General features: G+C 37.2%; 1 protein-coding gene across 1 annotated transcript in view; it reads right to left on the reverse strand.

Annotated features, from left to right (window-relative positions):
- Positions 1 to 491: 491 nt before the first annotated feature.
- LOC131938455 (protein unc-93 homolog A) overlaps positions 492 to 17975 on the reverse strand; it is a gene marked incomplete at its 3' end in the record, with an annotated part of 75660 nt that continues 58176 nt past the window's right edge. Inside the window, exons 2-4 of the mRNA XM_059296487.1 lie at positions 11924 to 12176; positions 9108 to 9273; positions 492 to 1364 (exon numbers count right to left, since the gene is read on the reverse strand). Of these exons, the coding sequence (XP_059152470.1) occupies positions 492 to 1364; positions 9108 to 9273; positions 11924 to 12063 (1179 nt within the window). The remainder of the gene's footprint in view (positions 1365 to 9107; positions 9274 to 11923; positions 12177 to 17975) is intronic.

Genomic DNA, 17975 nt, shown 5'->3' on the forward strand with positions numbered 1-17975 from the left:
AGAAATCATTTATTTTTCCTCTTTTTAGCGCATCATTACATAAAAGCTTGACAACAGACAAAGGAAGAAAGTTAATGAAAAGCTTGTAATAAAAAATTGGTATCGTTTACCCTAACAATGAGCCCTACCTCTTTTATACTTTTTTTGTCTTAGCTAAGTATGAGCTCCAAGAGTCCAAACCCAAAACACATTGCAAAAAAAAGTTTGTTTCAAGCATCGCTTCACTTCCACCGACCTCCCCCCACCGGAAATTTAAGTGCACCCATGAAAACTTTGAAGTGACCCCCCCCCCCCACCCGGATAAAATATCTGATATAAAAACTGGTTTTATATATATATATATATATATATATATATATATATATATATATATATATATATATATATATATATATATATATATATATATATATATATATATATATATATATATATATATATATATATATATATATATATATATATATATATATATATATATATAGTCTTACCTTAGTGAAGTCCCCAAACATGAAGCCCTGCTCCAGTCCAACGAACACCACCATCGGCATCAGCAGCAGACACTTGGTGTCCTTGAGCATTTTCACCGTGGACAGGCACAGCTCCCAGGACGACTGGGAAAACTCCGGATCCGCCTCCGTCTTCCCCAGGTGGATTTGATCCAGCAGCGACATGACGACCACGGCGGCCATGACCCCGCAGGCCAGGTACGTCGTCAGCAGCATGTAGCGGGTCGAGTCCGAGATGGACGCGCCGAGGTCGTTGAGGTCGTTGCTGTAGGTCCCATCGGCCGGGGAGGATATGACGTCATCGAAGACGTACGTGCACGTGTTGGCGCCGCATTTTTTAGTGCCGTTGGAAGAGCTGGGTGGAGATCCGGAAAAATTCGTCCGGGCGTCTTTGAATTCGGAAAACGCGTCGGAAGTCGTGTTAAATCCTATATCCGTGTCGTTTTTGGAGAGGATTATCGTGGAGATGATGTTCCCCCAGATTTGGCTGCAGCGGTAAAACCCGAAGAATACTCCCATGAACTGGTTGATGACGTCGTCTGATTCGAAGACGATGCGCCGGTGCTGGGCGTAGGTCAGGGCGAGGGTGGTGACGTAGGTGGCCTGGGCGCTCCACATGGGCCCGGCCAGGGCGCCGAGGACCACGCTGAGGGGGATGAGGATGAAGTGGCGGGGGTAGAAGTTGGCCGCGAAGTAGGCGGTGAAGAGGGAGAAGGCCAGGACCATGGTCCACTTGGTGGTCAAGCGGTTAATCAGCCAGGGCGCCATCAGACAGGACAGGACCGTCGTGCCGTAGATGACGCTCAGGGAGACGACCCCCAGCCCCTCCTGGGGGTGTAGGCTGCTCTGTAGGCTCTGGTGAACAAAATTTTTAAAAAAATGTGAAGAAGCTGTTAGGGCGTGTCGTATCTGCTTTTTTTTTCTAGTGTTACTATTTTAATCCTAACCCTAACTTGAACACTAATCCCATAACTGACCAAAAACAGAAAAATAACAAACACAACCTAAGCATAGAATTCTAATTTTTTTAGCGTCGTTACCAGAGGCGTAGCGACCCTTCCCGGCGCCCGGGGACAAACTTTCAATTTGGCGCACCCCCACCATATATATTTTATAATTCAAAACTGCAGCTAAAAGGAGCTTTTAATTTTTTTCCAACCCATTTTGGCGCCCCCTAGGGTCAGCGCCCGGGGACATATGTACCCCCCGCCCCCTCTTTACGCCTTGGTCGTTACTTTATCCATAGCCAAAAATCGAACATTAAACGTCTTTAACACAACACTAAGCATAAACCTTATATTACAGACAAAAAAGTTTACTTTTTGCTAGTGTTGCTACCTTGACCCTAGCACAAACTCAAGAACTAATCCCATTCCTAACAACAAATACAACAAAACAAAACAGCAATAAGAAACAAACAAAAACAACAACCCAAGTATAATAACCCTAATTCTAATAGCACTGCTAATAGCAGTGATTGTTTTTTTAGTGTTGCTTTCTTATCGACCACTAAACCTGCCTTTGACCCTAAACAAAGCATAGCCCCAGGAGCGGCGCTACCTATAAGGCGAACTAGGCGGTCGCCTAGGGCGCCATCCCTAGTGGGGCGCAAAATGTTTAATCGCTATTATCAAAAAGTACCTGATAATTAACAACTTTTATAAAGGCTTAGCGATCTATTTCGGCACCCAGGACAAACTATCAATTTGGCACACTCGCCCCAAAATTAGGTGTATATAGGCCTATATTTATTCGCGATGCTGAAAATGCAACCCCACCTCCCTAATTTGGAAAGGTCGGGGCGCTTTTTACCAGTCACTTTGCCTTTTTAATTTGGTGTCACATAATTGATGTAGAAAACGATTAAATAAGTTCGTTATTTAAATTTCGAACATTTCACAAGGTTATCTAATTTTAATAGGGCTTGTAAGTCTCGTTTTCTCTGACTTTGAATTCTCTGTCCTGCCTGGTGTATAAAGTTTTGTAATGACGGGGTGTTCAAAGTATTGTACTTATTTGGTAAGTTTTGATGATTCGTTTAGATTTGGGAGTAACGGCGGAAGGCTGTTGCTGATATGGTTTCGTAGGTATAAGGTATCGAAGTGTTAAAATGTCGTATTTTTTATTTGGCGGTTGTGTAGTTGTAGGATTTAGTGGAATCTGATTGGTAAAAGAGAAATGAGAATGCTGGTAATGAAGTATCGTAGTTCTGGAGTTCGGGAGTATCGAGTCTTGTGGTATTAAGGTATCGAATTAGATTGACTGTTTAAGTGTAGTAGTAGGTCCAGTGAAATCGTTGATTTTGAATACTGTTTGTAGAGCTTGGTGAAGTTAAACGAGTTGGTGTCGTAGTTTGATATGTGTTGTGAATGTAGTTGAGTATATCGAGTAGTCGAGTTTATCGTAAGTTACATGATTTCAATTCAGTACGGAACACACTACAAAGAGAGGTAGGCGTTCTCTAGTTGAAAAATCTTGTTTTTTTAGGAATCTATATTACCACTTTGAAAGTATTGGTATAAAGCATTAAATATGATGGAATTTATAACTAACCGTAAACTTTGTTTTTTTTAAATAATTATGTTTTAAATATTTAATCATCAATTTTGGCAAAAGCAGCTACCTGAGTCTGATTATTTGAACGGCGTCCCTTTATTAAGGGGATCCAAAATTTAGTTTAACTTTTGAAACCACAAAATGCAAATTAATAATATTATCAATATCTAATAGAAATATGTTATAATAAAGTTACTATTTTTAGCCTTTCAAATAAAACCTACAGTAAAATAATCAATCAGTAAAATATAATATTGTTTTTACAAGGTCACATAGCAGATATAAAAGAAATATTATATTTATTACGTAATAAAATTTAGATTATTTTATTGTGCTTTTCAAGCATGTCTTAGTTATACTAGTTTAATTTAGCTAGTCTTGTAAAAGTTATTTCCCTTGAATAAAATTTTGGTATTTGGGGTTTTTAAATGGGAGATAATTCCTTGCTTAACTTTACATTCATTTCAAATTCCTGCACCTTAGGTTGACCGCTTATAAATAAAAATACAACTTAAAGTTATTATTTGCTATTGTAAAATTATATAGAGCTTAAGTTCTAAACAAAATAGTTTGTTAGTTTTTTTTTAGCATTATCAAGTTGAAAAACAAATACATCAGTAGCCGTTATAGATTGCAATACTTAATGTTAGAAGACATACAGTCTTAGTCGTTAATTAAACATATAATTAATTGTCTTTTCATATTTTTGCACCCTCTCATAAAAGATTCATATATAACAATTTTAGGCATCTATATTATTTATAACCTTTTATTTTTTTCAAAAACAAAAAAATCGTTGCATAATCACACAATATAGACATTTTATAATTATAACTAAAGACAGTAAAGCTTGAAACAGGTAAGTTCCGTTTTAAAACTCACCTTGGGAGGACTGCAGAGAGCCTAACACTACAAGTGATTCAGTGGTTTTTCCCCAGACTTTTTCTCCCGGGGGGGGGGGGGGGGGGGGGGAAAGCACTTTAAATTTTCTAAGGGGGAGGGGGGGGGCTATGTCGTTAAGTACAAAGTAGACTCGTGCACTTAGCGACAATTTCAATAAAAATGTGATTACACTTGCAAACTGTACAAACTTTTGAGACGAAGGAGGCAAGTAAAATTTGATTTTGGTGTCTACTTATAACGTGTATGCAATTAATAAAACATTAATATGTCACTTTAAATTAATTGTTTTCTTATATATATATCTTATACATATGTTTAAGAAATTAATTTGTTTTGAAAGGGGGCGTTTCAATAAGTTTTGCCTAGGGCGCTAAATAACCTGGCGCCGACACTGCATAACCCTTACCCTCACGACAAAGATGTTTTGCTAGTGTTGCTACCCTAAACTTATCCCCGACCACAACAGAAATCCTATATGTCACTCTAAACCTTATCATAACACTCATACTAACAGCAACATTAGCAGGATAAAAACTCGTTTATTTTATAATGATATGGTACTATGTATTCATTTTTCAAGCCCCCCCCCCCAAGCTCACCCCTCCACTCACAACCACAATACCCCATAAAACGAGTACTAAGATAACCTATCATTTTTAAATACCAATATTTTTCAATCTTCTACTTAAATCTAAAAAAAAAAAATCCATTTTCACAGACTTTCTCTGATCTACTAGATCATAAGATAAAAAAAAAAGAATTTCAAAAACTCAACACAATTAGATCGTAATTAAAAGTCTGATTAAAATGTCGAGTCATTAGTAAATCGAACACTCAGATTTCTTTCATCCCTTGCCTATGTTTCCCCGGGGGTTCGCTTAAATTAGTTTACACAACTCGCCCACTCTTCTGTGTTAGAGATTATCTTTGCTTGGATCCCCTATTCCCATTGGATCATTTCATTTAAACTGTTAAAGTTTCGTTTAGTTTGATAATATTAACAGTCACTGAAACGTCATTTTTGTAAAGTAAAATAATTTTTAACGTTTATTCATAAGTATGTTATTTCAATTGCAGCAAATTAACAAAAAATGTAAATAAAAAAATAGTAACGATCATATTTTAACTTTTCTTGTACTATGTTCTACTTATTTTTTTTTTCATTTAGACTCTGATTTATTATTTACATCCTAATCATTTTCGATGGTTTAGTAAAAATTGGCGTTATTGTAATTTGCTTCAACAACATGCCGAATAGACTTCGAGATTACTTTTTGTTATTCCAATAAAGTTATTTGTGGGCTCTTGTATATTATAAGATCACTTTCATGTAAAATCACGTCTTAGATAGATCACGTCTTGGATAGATCACGTCTTTGACAGATCACGTCTTTGACAGATCACGTCTTTGATAGATCACGTCTTTGAGAGATCACGTCTTTGAGAGATCACGTCTTTTAGAAGTCACGTCTTTGAGAGATCACGTCTTTTAGAAGTCACGTCTTTGAGAGATCACGTCTTTGATAGATCACGTCTATATCAGATCGTGTCACGTAATCGTCCACATTTCAAGTTTTAACCCTCAGATTTAATACCGTGTGATAGCGGGTTACCCCCTCCCCCCACCCCCTCTTTCAATGAAAATTCGTATGAAATCCCTCTGTTAGGAGTTGGGACACAATTCATGCACATGTTTTAACATTGTACATTACACTCGGGATGGCGTGGCCGGTCGACAGGAAGTTTAGGGCATAACCCACAAGTCTTGAGTTCAAATCTCGCATTCGCGTCTGTAGCAAGTCCCCGAGTCCACCCAGCTCTATTTAGTACCCGACAGTACTTCTCTCATAATGACGTGAGATCCGAAACGATAACTACTATCATAAAGAAAAGAGCGTGTAAAAACCAGCCAATGTGCTATTATAGAAGTCGACCGTGCTGGGATGGACGAACTAGAACATATGAACTTCCGTCAAGAACATCAAGAAAATAATTTGAAAAAAAAAATCATAAAAATCGTTTTAATAACAAGCTTTTATAATGCACTAAAAAGTAGAAAATAAATTATTATTTAGGAAGATACCCACGCTTTTCTTTATAGTTATTTAAATAGTAGTGTATAATTTATTTTCCACTTTTTAGAGCATTATTACATAAAAGCTTGTTATTAAATTAAAAACAAGACAGAGCGTTAATTTTTTCATGAAATAATTAACTGCAGAGGGGGTCACTTTACTGAATGCTGTATTTCACCGGAATCTCTCAGAAACTAGTAGGCGTGGTTTTTGACATTAAAGATGTGATTTGTATAATGTGATTTGTAAAATGTGATTTCTTTTATGATTTTTGTGAATATTTTTGGTTAAAATTGCCTTAATTAGGACAGACGAGTTCAAGCTTAATTAAAATACTTTTTTCTTACTGTAATAGCGTCGAGGTCACAAGGGACGGACGGCCCATTTCCATTATCGGCTGTAAGACTTAACTGTGAAGTTAGATATGATTGGTCGTAATTTGATACTTTTTATATTTAACAATCAGCAGTTGCATGTTTTATACCGTTATATGAAAGGGGTTGGGGTGGGGTTGGGGGTTGGGTTAAGTTTATTGGGGATAATTTTATTGGTTTTATAAAAATCATCTTAGAATGTCACTTGCGCCGAGCCCTAGGTCAATGACTTCGTTATGTAATCATCATGAAATCATTAAAAGGATGAATCATTTTGTGTTTGGTTTCTTACGCAAATGGCTAGTGTGACGTATAGTTTTGTCTTTCGAGGGGCAGAATCACCATGATTACAAAAAAATTGACTCTTTTTATGTTAGTCGGCCTTATGGTTTGTCTGCCCTATGGCCTGTTGGCCTTTTGGGTGTGTGCCTTTTGGGTGTGTGCCTTATGACCTGTCGGCCTAATTTCCAGTCGGCCTTTAGTCCTGTCGATCTTTTGGATGTTGGTCTTTTGTCCTACACCCCGTGTAGCATTCTTCCCTATCTATCTTTCGCTTTGCTTTCGACTTATTCCAGGTATAATGTTTTATGAATACAGTAAAATTATAAAATAATATTTATTTATTTATTTGATATTCGTAACATTTAATATATTTATTTTCACTTGTACAGTCACTCAACCAAATAAGAAATGTATATGACAATTCACTAAAACAATTTTTATCAGGTCTTTACAAAAAAGTATTCATTAAATATCAAAGAGGGCTGGTAAGTAGGTCACCATCCAGTTCTATGGCTCATGCAGGTTTTATTGAGCCGTAGAACTGGTTGGTGACCTACTTACCAGCCCTATTGGAGGACTAACTGAGTCTTGGGTTACGCATTGATGTGAACAAGCAATGTAAATATTTGACAATATGAAAAGAAAGCCCCTCCCCTTTCTAAGAAACAAAGTATGTTTATATATATATATATATATATATATATATATATATATATATATATATATATATATATATATATATATATATATATATATATATATATATCTACAAGTTTTAATCACTGAAGACGTAATAGTAATGATGTTTATCTAAAGTCTGTTAATAATATAGTTGGATGTAGCATTGTTATCTCTATAGTTAGCGCGTTTACGTCATGGTGTCACACCTAACCCCTTGTAATAATAATTGTCTATTTGTACTTAAAACACAATTTGATTTTAATTAATTATTAATGGAACTGGAAAAAAACCCCATTATTCTTCTCTACATTTTGCAACTTTTTGCCTTGGTGTCACCCCCGTAATCGTGTCACCCGGTGAGGTCCGCACATCCCCCCACCCCGCCCTCTCTACGCCTCTGGTCTATAGTGTTTATAATGGAGTGAATGTTCACTCTAAACTTCTGGTCAAAATTCAGTGAAATTCTCCAAGGATTGTCGTCAGTAAATCTCAAGTTTTATAAACATGAGTATAATTTCTGAATGATTGTAAGTTATGTTGGGCCCCTGCCTTGCTTTAAAGCTCTGTACATATCCATTTTAGATGGAAACACTTTCGACAATTCAAGCAGCAGCAATAGCTTTGAACCTCTTCAAATAATCAGTTTTCCCCTTACTTGCTCATTTTTGGCCAAAGCTTTTTTTAAGCAGTCTTTGGCGTAAAGGTTAGGATTTCTACCCCCATCAATATTGTCAAATACTTCAAGTGGTATTTGTACATCAAGAATTGGAGTCCGAAGTTTATCAATCTCATTAATTTCTGTTACCATGGTTTGTATTTTAAAAATAATTAATACAGTCTGACCTTGGGGTTGAAAGTCACCCACAGTTACACCCATTCGTCGTGTATTTTCAATGAACAATTCTAGTTACTGTTCTAAAGCTTCGAACTTTCCAGCCATTTTGTTTATTTAAAAAAAAAAAAAAGATCAATTTTTTTTAAATTTGCCTCAGACATGTAATTTACATTATAAATAGGAGGTTGCCGCTGCCTAAACAAAATTACTACATTATAGAAAAGCTTATTTATACAATACTTCAAAAACTTAGGTTAGTGTTTTGAAAAATAGTTCATAAAAGAATAACAAATTTAGAAAATAAGTGTCAAAAATATTTTAATTTTGTTGTTGATGTAAACATAAGTTTACAATTTTCTGCTGTATGACAACTTATGTATCATATTAACTACTATACACATTCGTCTTATAGTTTTGCTTTGGCGAATATTGTTTGTTATCTCCCCTTAGTGTTCCCATAGCAAGTTACAAAGATAATTCGTTTTTATTGCTCAATTGCTTTTTAATTTTCTTTTTTTTTCCTGCGTTGTTGTCTAACTATGTAATACAGCGGAATCGCAGAAAATCTGCACGGGAAATAAATAATTTTAAATTAGCGGCAAATATCACAGCGAAAGACATTTATCGCTGAGACGTGTCAAAAGTGGAATGTTGAGTGTACTCAAGGGGAACGGGAATGTATTGGCATGCACATTCGTGTGTGTGTGTGTGTGTGTGTGTGTGCGTGCGTGTAATTTTGAGTGCGCGCGATCGTTATCTAGCACGGGTCTCATTCTGAAGAGCACAGAGCTAAAAATAGAATCAGTCCAGGTATCAAAGAACAAAAAAAAAACAACAAAAAAAAAACAAAACAACAACCACCACAAGACGTATCAATGTGACCTTGACCTACCTGTAACGACACAAATCCCGTGTAAATAAACATGAAGGCGATGCTGATCGAGACCAAATTCTTCGCAGCTTTCGATGACGTCATCGCGCGCACCTCCTTCATCGCCTTGGCGTTCTTGGGCAGCGTGTGGTACACGGCGATGGTGTAGGAGTGGATGGTGCTGCGTCTGGTGCCGGTGGGGGTGGGGGTGGAGAGGATGATTAGCACAGGTACATTAGTACGGTAATAGTTTTTTACATAAGTTGATGGGTAGGCCTACTTTTCCGTTAGGCGGAACGGGGTGGGTATACACATTTATTTAACATTAAGAGGCAATGGAATGATTATACATACATACATATATATATATATATATATATATATATACATACATATATATATATATATATATATATATATATATATATATATTATATATATATATATATATATATATATTTGTATGATGGGCTTGTCTCAATAAAAATTATATTGCACTTCCTTCGATATCGTTTATTATTTTGTTGTTCTGCAAAAGTTTGGCTCCGTGGAAGGTTAGGATGAAGACGTTGAAAAAAAAAACTGGCTTTCATAATATTATTTCTTGTAGTGAAAACTCTGTTAAAGCTGCGCAATTATCTCTAATGCAGATGTAAAAAGCGAGGTTTTATATAATATTCGCACATGAGTGTGTGTGAGTGTGTGTATGTGTGTTTGTGTGTGTGTGTGAAAATGTTCACTATTCCTAATAATAATAATTACCCTTACCCTAACCATAATCCTTGCACTAGCCCTAACCTTAACTCTAGCCTTAATCCTAACCTTAAAAATAATCCTTACACAAGCCCTAACCTTAACTCTAATCCTAACCCTAATTCTAACCCTAACCATAATCCTTACACTAGCCCTAAGCTGAACCATAACCCTAATCCTAATCATACATACACTAGCCAACCCTAACCTTGCGTGTAGAAAAAGTCCTACGACTAGCACCTTATTCAAAACGATATCTTAAAACTCTAGAGAACCAACTAATGTCTAAAACGGCGCTTTAATTAAACTAATTAACTTAACAACGTGCCAAACATCAGCCGGCTAATTAACATTTTGGCTGATTAACAGCAAACTAAATTTTAAATCCGCCTTGAAGATACCATTAGCCTGACAATTCTATGTAACATACTAAAGTTAAAAGAAATATACATTTTCATACAATGTAAAATAACATCTTTAATCTTCATTGGCGTGGATGTATTATAATCTCAAACCTCTAATTTATCTTGTTGGTTAAAATTAGTTAATTGATTAATGGTTAAAATCAGATCAATATTAAGATCCTGCAAATTGTAAACTAGAATATGAACGGCTGAGCTGGGTACACATCTTCAACCTTAGGCAATACATCAACTGTTCCTTTGTGTAAACCAGGGGTCTCCAAACTTTTCAATCCGAGGGCCGCATTAACTATCAAATTTCAATTCGGGGGCCAGTTTCTTCCAGGCATGTCTTTGATTTTTCTGAGCAAGTTCCTCAGCCATCACCAACAAACGATTTTTCCTTGGACAAAAAGATCTCCGCGGGCCGGATGAGAGGACTTCGCGGGCCGCATCCGGCCCGCGGGCCGTAGTTTGGAGACCCCTGGTGTAAACTATTAACATATCAACAAGCGAACTATTACACCATATACACCATTAGCATACCGTTTTAACAATGAGCTAATCATCCAGCTATCTAATAATCCAGCATCTAGCATCCTTAAAAACTAATAACATAAAGTGGTAACAACACATTATACATGTAAAATACTAGATCACAATCTAAGAAAATCGCTTTAGTTACCGATTTAACTGCCTCTTAAGCTGCTAAAATACTTTCAAACTACTCGCTGGATACAACTGCATTTTCCTAACAGTAGGTCTATAAGCTGTGCGCACACCATAAAAATTACTATGTCATCATTTAATTAAGCAAATCGCGTTAATTACTGATTAACCTACCACGCAAGCTAGTAAAATACTGTCATATTGGCCGACTTGCATTAGCTTTTTCTTAACAGCACGCCTATAAACTACGGGCATAGCATGTAAAATACTTGATTCAAGGCTAACGAGAAGCGTTACATGAAAACTAAGTACCTTCCAAGTTAACTGATAGCATATCAGTAATCTACTTGCCATTTAAGCAAGTAGGATATGACATATACTACCATACCATGTAGGCTACTAGCATACCATGTAAGCTACTAATGTATCACTTAAGCTACCACCGTACCATGTCAGTTACTAGCATACCATATAAGCCAGTAGAATACAATGACAGGTACTAGCATACCATATAAACTACTAGCATTTCACGTAATCTACTAACGTACCATATAAGCTAATAGTATTATATGTAAGCTACTAGCGTATTATGTACGCCACTGGAGTACCAAGTAAGCTACTAGCATATAAACTTTAGATACTAGCGTACCATGTAAGCTACTAGCGTATAAAAATAAGCTACTAGCATACCATTGACGCTACTAGCATACCAATGACGCTACTAGGATACCAATGTCGCTACTAGCATACCAATGACGCTACTAGCATACCAATGACGCTACTAGCATACCAATGACGCTACTAGCATACCAATGACGCTACTAGCATACCAATGACGCTACTAGCATACCATGTACGCTACTAGCATACCATGTACGCTACTAGCATACCAATGACGCTACTAGCATACCAATGACGCTACTAGCATACCAATGACGCTATCAGCACACCAATGACGTTACTAGCATACCAATGACGCTCCCAGCATACCATGTACGCTACTAGCAAACTTACCGCCTGTTCTTGCTGCTGCTGCTGTCCGCCCATTCTAGGGAGTGGGCGGAGTCACAAGGGGGCGGAGTCAGAAGGAACCGTTCCCGGGGGCCGGGGGAGGAGCTGGTCGAGGTGGCCACCTTCTCCTTGCAGGTCGCCATGACCTCCGCCGTCTCTGGACATTCACGATGATGTAATCCCGATCACGTGGGGGAACTGGGCGTCACGCTGACGGAGACAATTTGGTGATACTTTTTCGCGCACGCTGTTCTATCTGTTTAAAAAAAAAATTAATTAAAAATAAATTAAGAAATGAAAGTAACCTTTTCAAATATGGGAGTGTACGGGCAGATAAAGTAGAGTTCACCTGTTTCCGTGACCACAGAATATGAAGGGATAATGTGGTCAGCGCTATACTATTCCGATTTTACTTTTCGTTATGCGAGTCAGGTACTCATCAAAGCTGGACTCCATGGACTCAAGGATGTCCCAGGTTCCGAACTCAAGACATTTGGGTTAGCAGTCGTGAGCCATGCCATAATAAAAACATCCAACACGTACGTAAGTCTTCTAATAACAAGCTGCTAAGTGCACTAAAATGCCAAATATAAAAATACTTTCTTTGTTTACATTATAACCTTAAAGGCGCTGATCCCTAAAACGTGTCTAAGATATTTACTCAGCGACCAACAAACAAATGAAACATGTATAGGCCACTGTTACTATTTTGATAGGTTACTTTGACAGGGGCGCCGGAAAAGACATACAAGAATTCAGCTTATACACTGAATTATCTTCATCATTACGATTAGTGCTAAACTGGAAAGTCTTGAGTTAGACACCCGGCAGATGAAGCTCGATAGCTGGGGACAGCAACCCATCTAGGAGAGAAAACTACAAAATCAAACAACTGCTGCTTTGTAGTTTGTTCTTGGTTGGACAAAGGCTATGGAAGCAAATCAATGGCGCATTACCAGTTGACACGTATCCTTAATTGTGTTCGAGGGGTATACCTTCCAACTCTAAAATTAAGAACGAAGAAGAAGAAGAATACACTGAATTATCTTCATCATTACGTTAAGTGCTAAACTCTAAAGTCCATCTTTCGACAGAGATGAAGTTCGATGGCTGAGGACAGCAACCCGTCTAGGAGAGACAACTCAAAAATCAAACAATTGCTGCCTTGTAGTTTGTTCTTGGTTGGATAAAGGCTATGGAAGCAAATCCAAAAAGAAAAGTAGGCTTAAATCGGGGTCAACGGCCCTTATGGCGCATAACATATTGACACGTGATATTTAATTGCGTTAGCGGAAATCCCGCCCAACATTATAATTAAGAACAAAGAATTAAAAAAAAGTAAGTTAAGTGTCCTTTCAGATTCCAGGGTTCCATAGAGTAGATGAAGTAGAGCTCATCTGTTTCTTTGAAATCGGCATATAAAAAGATAGTACCATTATTGAGTTAAATCGCCAGTTCAAAACATGAACGCGCGCATGTAATCAACTCCCACGTCCGACGTCCCTAACTCACCCTCACCCTCAACCCAACCCCATCACCCCCAACCTAAGCGCCACCCCCAACGAATTCAGCATGGCGGCACAAAGCCAGGGGGCGTTCACTGTTTGCACGCGATCATCTCATTCCGACCGGAAACGCCGCCATGTTTTTTAGCCCGTGTTCACGTCAGTTATAGACATGGATTTGACGTCATTTGCAGATTGGGGTCATTGGTTTGGGCTGTTTAAAAGTTCTGACAGGCTTTCATTCATATGGGGTGCCAGAGTTTCTTCTAGGTATCTTTTCGGGGTTGGGGGGGGGGGGGAGCACCCCAAAACGAAATGGAATTTATATAGAAAACATACTTTTACCAGTGACTTCCCCCACCACCGGAAAATTTAGTCTGCCCGCCGGATAAAAAAGTCTGGAAGAAACACTGATATATATACACCAATATAATTTATAAATAATAATTTATGGTTAGTAGGTATAAAAACATAATTTATAGATAAGGCTTACAGGCCTAAATATACACTCGTAATGTATAAGGTAATAATTTATGGCCAGTAGATATAAACACAATTTATAAAAAAAATATCGTTTGTAAATAGATACACCCATAATTTATTTATATAATAATTGTACAGATAAGCCTGCATTCACAAATAATTTTAAAATAATTTATATACGACTGGGATATATGGCCTTCCCTTCACAAATAATTTACAAACATCAGTTTATACTAGTTTATAGCCTGTACAGGAACGTTTCTAAATAATATATTTTCAGCAGCAAAACAAAACAAAAACAAATTTAAAATAAATGATAATCTGTGAATATAAATTATAGACACAAACAATAAATATATGTTACTAGTTAACAGTGGCGTAGCGAGGTCGGGTGTCACCCGGTGCGGCCCTTAATGGTGACAACCCCCCAGAGGCGTAGCGAGCCTTCCCGGGGACAAACTTTCAATTTTCGATTTGCACCCCCCATCCAAACTTTCGATTTGCACCCCTCCCTCAAACTTTCGATTTGCACCGCTTAAAACACTATTTAACACTGGAATTCATCACTTAAAAAAGTGGAATTATCATTTTTCTCTATATATTTTGCTATTTTTGCCTTGGTGTCACCCCCCCCCCCCCCCCTAAATGGTGTCACCCGGTGCGGTCCGCACCCCCGCACCCCCCCCCCCCCTCACTACGTCTCTGCTAGTTAAACCCTTTTAGGACCTACTCGAATCTATTTTTTGTTTGTATTGGTACCTTTACACTTGCTCTAACCCTACTTCCGGTCCAGACCTTATTTCTGACCCGTCAGCACTAATTTCTAGCCCCTTCCCAAACAGCTACCAAGAAAAAAGATACCTCCATACAATACCGTACTGGATAGCGTCAGAGTTTCTTCCAGGCATCTACCGCCCCCGAACGAAATGAAATTTATATAGAAAATATATACTTTTAACAGTGTCCGCCCCCCCCCCCCCCCGAAGAAAGTCTACCGCCCCCCCCCCGAAAATTTCAAGTGCCCCCCCCCCCCCCCGGAGAAAAAAGTCTGGAAGAAACACTGGATAGCGTTTATATCAAAACAATATACAAACATTATATCTTGATTAATATTTACCTTAAAAAAATAGTACATCGAGTTTAAGGGAGAGCGGAAATATGCGCAACGAAAAATTGCGAAAAAAAAAGTGCGCAAAGGCATTTTTGTTTTCTAAAATCGAGCTTTTAAAGACCTATACTTTTTAGCATAATAATGTATATATATATTTACGAAATATGACAAAATTAAAGTTTATTAGTATAGGCCTAATTAGTTTGTACTTCGCGGATTTTTCTTTTTGCGCAGTTTTCCGCTTGAGCATTTTTCTAAGAACCTTAAGTTTAAGCACATTTTTTAATAGTATCAGATTTAATCAAGTGCATTGATAAGGGCAATACTTTAAATATGCGTATAGCTTACAGCTAAGTCTAGACACCTAGAATATTATTTTTCGTTCGTTTTATTTTTACATTTATAAACGCATGAGAGCGTTTATCTTTAGTTATTTTATTTTAATATTGGAAAAAAGTAAAAAAAAAGTTACTTTTCCATTTTTAGTTGACTATGACAATAGAGTTGAAATTGAATTAAAAAATAAATAAAAAATTCCTCTGCCTAGTTCTAAGTGCGGACAAACTCGGATGCGTTAAGCTGGTCTAGGTCTAGATCTAGACTCGCGAAGGGAAGTAAATGTCACATCAGTGTAAAAGAGGTTGAGACAGGAAACGTCTTAAGCCACAGGGGAGGTCACCACTTGCAATAACTCGAACAAAGGTAGACAACCGATGTACAAATAGATAGATCTAGCTTCCCTTATTCGGTTAGCTGATTTAGTAGATTTTAGAACTTGTTATTGGCACCAAAATATTATTTTTTCTATCGAGGCCACCATATTATTTACAACCGGAAGTCTTGTTCGGATAATCAACTTACATTACTGATTACAGAACTAACTTTTTAATTGACACATTAATTTAATTAAGGCTCAGATAATTTTTATTATAAAATTCACTTTCATGGTTTTAAGTTTACAAGAACTTATTTTGTAAAACAACCAAATTTAGCTTTTTAATGACCGGAGACGTCTCTCAGCGAAGAACTAAAAGAAAAAAAAAAGGGGGGGGGGGGGAGCTATTTTTAAATATCATCTATATATATAATTCTCTTCTGGGAGCCGTCAGAAAACAAGCTGCAAGCGCCTCCTTGCAGTCCCCTCTCTTTCTCTCTATCACTATCACTACCACCCCCCACCCCACCCCCACATTGTCTGGTGAGCTGTGGTCACGCTGTTTACATTTTACAATCATAGAGACGGGTTTGGTGACGGCTATTAGGGGCAGATAATTTAGTTTGAAACGATTTTAAACTTAGAGGAGGTAACTAAGAGGAGGCTGCTTTCACGTGGGGGGGGGGGGGGGGGGGGGGGAAAGGGGGGGTTTAGTGTTTTTAAGCAAAAATTTTCAGTGGCAGCATTGGCACTGTCGAATTCACAAATTATAAATTACTGAAAAGTAGAAAAAAACAACAACAACTAAATAGCGGCGTATGATACGCAGCGGGTCGGCTCGTATAAAATATAAAGCTAAATATTATTTTGAATTAAGTAGTAATTAAATCTTTTCCATTCTTAAATCTCATACATTTATATGAATGATTTAAGGCCTGAAATAAATTAGTTGAAAAACATCGTCAAATAAACGGTAGTGATCTCCCCTAAACTTTCTCGAATATTCTTATATAAAATAACAGGGGATAGGAACTCGGGCTATGGACATGATTTTTAATCCATTTTAAATACTTAAAGTTTTAAAAATAGAATAAAATCTCGTAGACAAATTAATTGCACACCAAGTGAACGCCAAATAAAAAAGCGCATAATAGTGCGCAATATTATTAGTACTTTTAAAATTTACATTAGTTTTTTGAGAAATCGGAAGTAGCGTAAAGTACTACTCCCAGTCAACGGAAATTACTCAAAATTTTACAGAAAGTAGAGAATTAGATCTTTTACTTACATGTGAAATTTCATTTATCTATCTGAAATAGTACTCAAGTTATAGGCTTTTGAAAATTCAAAGTAGGAAAAGTACCACTTCCGGTTATCGGAAATCGCTCAAAAGTTGATACGGATCTACGATTTTGATAAAATACCTATATATGAAATTTCATCAACCTAGCTGTAACGGTACTCAAGTTATCGTGTTTACACACGGACAGACAGACACACAGACACACAGACATACGGACAAGATTGCAAAATTATGTTTTTCCGTATCAGTGAGGTGTAAAACGTCGAGATTTGTAAAAATCTCGATTTTTTTTTTTGCACGATTACAAGACTTTCTCTTTACTTCGTATATACGAGAAAGTAAAAAGTATCGGCTTTTTAGGGATTATAGTCTGCTCACACGACCCCACACCCTTCTTCTATGACTTACACTTACAGTGATGATGGGAATAATTATGTATTAACAACACGTGGCGACATTTGATTGGCTGTTGTAATTAGATTAAAATTAGTTAGGGTCCTGTGAGAACATTATTTTTTCTAAAGATCATTAACAAAATAATTAACTCCCACTCCTTTAAAAAAAAAACTCCACGTCCAAGCTTAATTCAGAGCTCATTAGCCATTAGCCATTTTCAAAACATGGATCAAGGGGGTGGGGTGGGCAAGGAGAGTGGGGAGGGGGTGGGAGGGCAGGGGAGAGATGGGGCAAGATGGGGGTCAAGAAGCAAAATTATTAATCGAAATAAAAGCTAAGAAATTCATTTTTTTTGTACGTCAATCTAACAGAGATTAGGCATGATGATAGAATAATTTGCTTTAAAAAAATCGGTTTTATTAAATATTTCCTACATTTTTCAGCTAGGATTGGTGCGAGGCATCATCCAATAACCGAAATAAAATCGAAACTCTTCCACTCTGTTTAAATACTTCACATTGGGTCCAGCTAAAATTGGTGGGGAAAAAAAAGGGAAGACAAAACAAAGATATCATAATTAAAAAATCACAACACTGTGTAAG

Source organism: Physella acuta, unplaced genomic scaffold (assembly GCF_028476545.2).
Source record: "Physella acuta isolate Inbredline_101_S28 unplaced genomic scaffold, ASM2847654v3 ptg000244l, whole genome shotgun sequence".
NCBI lineage: Eukaryota > Metazoa > Mollusca > Gastropoda > Physidae > Physella > Physella acuta.